The sequence below is a fragment of the Lactuca sativa genome, chromosome 5 (genome assembly GCF_002870075.4).
Source record: "Lactuca sativa cultivar Salinas chromosome 5, Lsat_Salinas_v11, whole genome shotgun sequence".
Classification (NCBI taxonomy): domain Eukaryota; kingdom Viridiplantae; phylum Streptophyta; class Magnoliopsida; order Asterales; family Asteraceae; genus Lactuca; species Lactuca sativa.
In genome coordinates this window covers 137,637,195-137,641,935 of record NC_056627.2, presented here as the reverse complement: position 1 = coordinate 137,641,935, position 4,741 = coordinate 137,637,195, and the positions used below count along the sequence as shown (strand labels likewise).

The window sequence follows — 4,741 nt, the reverse complement described above, 5'->3', positions numbered from 1 at the left end:
GGAACTTTGAGTCAACAAACCAGGGGGTTGATCAACATAAATTTCTTCCTTCGCCTTGCCGTACAGGAAGGCAGTCTTGACATCCATCTGGTAAACCGTGAAATTCTTATAGGAAGCATACGCGAGGAAGATTCGAATAGCTTCCAGTCGAGCCACGGGAGCATACACCTCAGTATAATCAAGACCCTCGATCTGTCGAAACCCTCAGACCACCAATCGTGCTTTATTTCGAACGATTACACCATAATCATCTTGCTTATTACGGTAGACCCAACGCGTGTCAAGAGACCATTTGCCTTTTGGTAATTCAACTAGTTTCCAGACCCCCAGTTTTTCAAATTGATTTAGCTCTTCATGCATCGCGTCTACCCAGCTGGGATCATTTAAAGCCATTTCAATATTTTTGGGCTCAACTTGAGATATAAAGCAAGAGTAAAGACATTCATTAACGTCTCCACTCTGACTTTTGGTTTTAACTCCATCACGCAGCTGGCCAATGACATTTTTGATCGGATGATCGCGCTGAATTCGGGAGGGTATGTCTTGGCTGATCTCATTGATAGAAACAGGAAGAGTGTGAATATTGAAACCTCCATCATCTGCTGGTTGAGTCCTAGTAGAGGACTCCGCTACAAACTCATTTGCAATTTCTTCAGGAAAGAGGAGTTTCATAAATGTTGGATTGACAGCGGAAGCATCTCTAGACATGAACTCTCTCTCAATGGGTGTTAGAGGTGTAGCTGTAGCATTAGGAGTTTTAGTTGGAATTATAGACACCGGGCTAGATGGTTGTACGGATGATTCCCCCTCAGATTGATCAGAGAGCTCCCCCTCAAGTGAAGCATAGGATTCACTCTCAACTGTTGGGGGTCTGTAAACAACCTCTTCATCTTTGTCTTCAATTACAGAAACACTCTTCAAACTAGAGGAAGATCCACTTGAATTATTCGAAGACACGTTGAGAGATCTGAATAGGGATGTGTAATCAAATAACCAGTCGGGACCCACTCTAGCGTCAGTTTCATTCTCCTCCAGCCAGCGCACGTCATAAGATTCAATGATCTGCTTAGTCCTTTTGTTGTAAACCCTATGTGCGGTGCGCGCAGCATACCCCACAAAGTAACAGTCATCAGTTTTGGCATTAAATTTAGGGGTGGAATCTAAGTGAAGAAGGGTGCAACGACAGCCAAATACACAGAAGTGGCTTACGGAAGGCTTGTGTCCATAAAGAATCTCGTATGGTGTCTTCATCTGTGCTTTGTTGATTAGAACACGATTCTGCATGTAGCAAGCAGTGTTAATCGCCTCGACCCAAAAGAAGACAGGTAGCTTGGAGTCATAAAGCATTGTCCTTGCAGCGTCCTTCAATGTTCTGTTTCTCCGTTCAGCAACACCGTTTTGTTGAGGGGTGTGAGCAGAACTATATTGATGCATTATCCTATTTTCTGCACAAAAATGGTCAAGAATCGAATTCTTGAATTCAGTTCCATTATCAGTGCGAAGCGCCTTCACTTGATTGTTAGTCTACTTCTTAATCATCACCACGAACTTCTTTATCAGATCAGCAACCCCCATTTTGTTGGATAAGAAGAAGACCCACGTAAATCTAGAGAAATCATCAATCACAACAAGACAGTACGAGCTTCTGTTGATGCTCAGGACGTTGACCGGACCAAATAAGTCCATATGCAAAAGTTGAAGCACTTGATTGATTGAGCTGATTTGCTTGGGCAAGTGTGGTTTCCGATGATGTTTGCCTTGAGCATAGGAAACACACTTTTCAAATGTGATAAAGTCTCTGACAGGAAGGCCTCAGACCATCTCATTTTTCGCAAGACGATTCAGGTTTTTCGCATTTTCATGACCAAGTCTTCGATGCCATAACATTGCATTGTGTTCGGAAACCTTTGAGAATAAACAAGTGACTTGTTTAGGTAGGTTACTGTTCATATCAATGATGTAGACGTTCCCATCCCGTTTCGATTTGACTAGAATCCATTCTTCTGGGATGACGATACCAGGCTTAAGAATCATACACTCTTTGTCACATATCTGAGAGACGCTCAACAAACTATGCTTTAAATCGGGTCCAAAGTTGACGTTTTCAAAGCTCAGCACTCTATTTGTAACAGTTCCACGCTGTGTGATCTTTCCACCATCTCTGCCCACAAAGGAAACATAACCCCCATTAAAAGATTGAATTTCGCTCAGCTGGGAGATGTCACCACTCATATGCCAGGAACAGCCGCTATCGATGTACCAAGGACGGACGATATTCCTCCGCAACTGCCCCTACAAAATGAGCGGAATCATTTAGACTTAGGAACCCAGGTCATCACTGTCCTGGGTTTCCTTTTCACCTTTTCTGATTTAGTTTTTAAAATTTGCAAATTAGAATCTTCATTTCTAATCACTTCAGAGGGTGGTAACGATGAATTTGAAAGTGATTTGGGCTTCCATTAAAGTTTAGGTTTTACAGCATTCTCTGGTGGTTTTGAAATAGACTTCACAGGAGTTTGCATAGACCTTCTGGATTTTCTACCAAAATTAGTAGAAGATCTAGAATTGCTTTTTGACGAAACCGATCTTGGCTGAGCCTTATTCGGTTTTGGCAAACTGTTTTGAGTTTTGTTAGTAAAAACCCTTTTATTTGTTTGAAAAACAACCCTTTTTCTGTTTTTATTATCTTTCTGATCATTACTTCAAGAACGAGTTCTTGAGGATTTTCTAATTAAAGACCTTCCTTGAGACTCATTCTCCCCTCTTGGTGACAGATAGTTTACAAAGATCCTATTTTGACAATTTCTAGCTATGTGACCACAAACACCACAGTTAAAACAAATCTGTTTATTATTTGAATTTGTATTGCATTTTTCATATTTATTTTCTTTACAGACACTCTTACTCTTCTTAGAAGAACATGCATGAGAATTAGATTGAGAAATAAGTGAGGGTGCCTCATTTGATTTGACTTGTGGAGTTGATGATTCCTCATGAGAATCACAAGCATCAGAATTACCAAACAATTCATCAAACATATCGAAAAAATCAAATTTAACAGTATCAGATGATGAGCTAACACAAGAAGCCTTTTCAGTCTTAACATCAGAAACACACTCAAATTTGTTCACAATAGAAAAATCAGAATTAAAAACAGAAACAAATTCTCCAGCTTCACACTTGGCCTGATCTAAGGGTGTATCTACAGAGGAAGTAGAAAAATTAGTACTTTCAATGTTAATAAAACCTCTTGAAACTAAAACAGCAGGTTTGCCATATCGAAGATGTGACTCCCTGTCAGTTTCGTCCTGTATCAAAGGGATTGATGTGTAGTTATGATTAAAAGGAGGAGGAACACAATCATATCCTAAACCCTTGTTTTGATTTTCTTTGAATTTCAATTGCGTTTCATATAAAGACTCGACTGTTTTACTTGACGCAGAATAATTTTTGAAACTAACATCTATTTTTCCACTTTTAATTTTCAATTCGTCAAGTTCTTTAGTCACAGCATCAAGTTGTCTCTTAGTATAATCATAAATTTCACACTTTTCACTAAATTCTGATTGAATTTTTCTAAAGTCCTTTGTTTTGGCTTCTAGTTGGGCCTTAAGTGGTTTCTGTCCCTTCCTAAGTTGATAACCCTCATATTTAAGGTCCTCTACTTGTCTACGTAAGGTTTGAATTTCATTGCGAAGAAGTGTAACATATTCTTTGCAAGCAAAAGAACAAGACGGTAGATTTACCTCGCTTTTCTTGGGCTCGGAGGAGGTGGTAACCATTAGGGCAAGCTGCAGCTCCATCATTTCTGCCTCTGGGTCAGCATCATTGTTCTTTGAAGCAACATCATCAATTTGAGCTAGGTGAGCATTTTCTGGCCCTATGATGTTTAAGGCTTGAATTTGATCCTCCCAATCAAAAGATTGAGCAACCATAGCTGTCTCTCCATTGGTTGTAGCTCCTGCACGATTGTTTCCCACTACAACCATCTGTCGGTTGTTGTTGGCTCTGTGATCTGGCTTTGGGCGGTCACGAGCAAAGTGACCCGGCTTGTGGCAGTTAAAACATCTCAACATACTTTTGTTGAATCCCACCTATTTGTCAGCATTCATAACCCAATTGTTTTTCCCTGTTTTCTTGGCGAATTGTTTGGCTCTGAAGACAGCCATGGCAATCTGCCAAGTAGTGTCCATTTCCTCCACATCTTCAGGATGTATCTGGTCTAACTCAGCAAAGAATAGCTGAGGTGGAAGATCTCCGGCTACAAAGGCATTGTAGCAATTAACTAGCCCAGTGACTAGAGCCAGATTTTCATCAGATTCTTTGGAGTTTGAAGAGGAGACTTTGACTGGCATATTGGGAGCAGGAACAGTTTGTGGAGATGGCACACTTGAAGGTTGATGTTGAGGGATGGATGTTGCAGCATTGAAGGTTTGAGTCTGAGGTTGTTGAACTGCGAAAGCTTGACTTGAGGAAGTCATGAAGGATGATAGTGCTGCATTGTTGGATGAAACACCAAGGTTTGCAGTAGAATATGAATTCATATGGTTGATTTGTCTCTGTTTGTCATCAATGTCACAAGCTTTGATGATTGCCATGACCTCTGCAAGAGTGAGACGAACCAAGTCCTTGGTTTTCTTAATTACAGCAACATTCATATCCCATGAACGAGGAAGTGCATTTAGAAGTTTCTTGTTGATTTCTGACTTGGACAAAAAGATCCCTGAAATGTTCATGTCAG

The 4,741-nt window shown here is 40.4% G+C and overlaps 1 protein-coding gene across 1 annotated transcript; it reads right to left on the bottom strand.

Annotated features, from left to right (window-relative positions):
- Positions 1-1,812: 1,812 nt before the first annotated feature.
- LOC128134219 (uncharacterized) lies at positions 1,813-3,989 on the bottom strand. Its single transcript, XM_052771701.1, has 4 exons — positions 3,462-3,989; positions 3,248-3,308; positions 2,898-3,202; positions 1,813-2,292 (listed from the first exon to the last, which is right to left on the bottom strand). The coding sequence occupies exons 1-4, from the start codon at positions 3,987-3,989 to the stop codon at positions 1,813-1,815; spliced, it is 1,374 nt and encodes a 457-aa protein (XP_052627661.1).
- Positions 3,990-4,741: the final 752 nt, after the last annotated feature.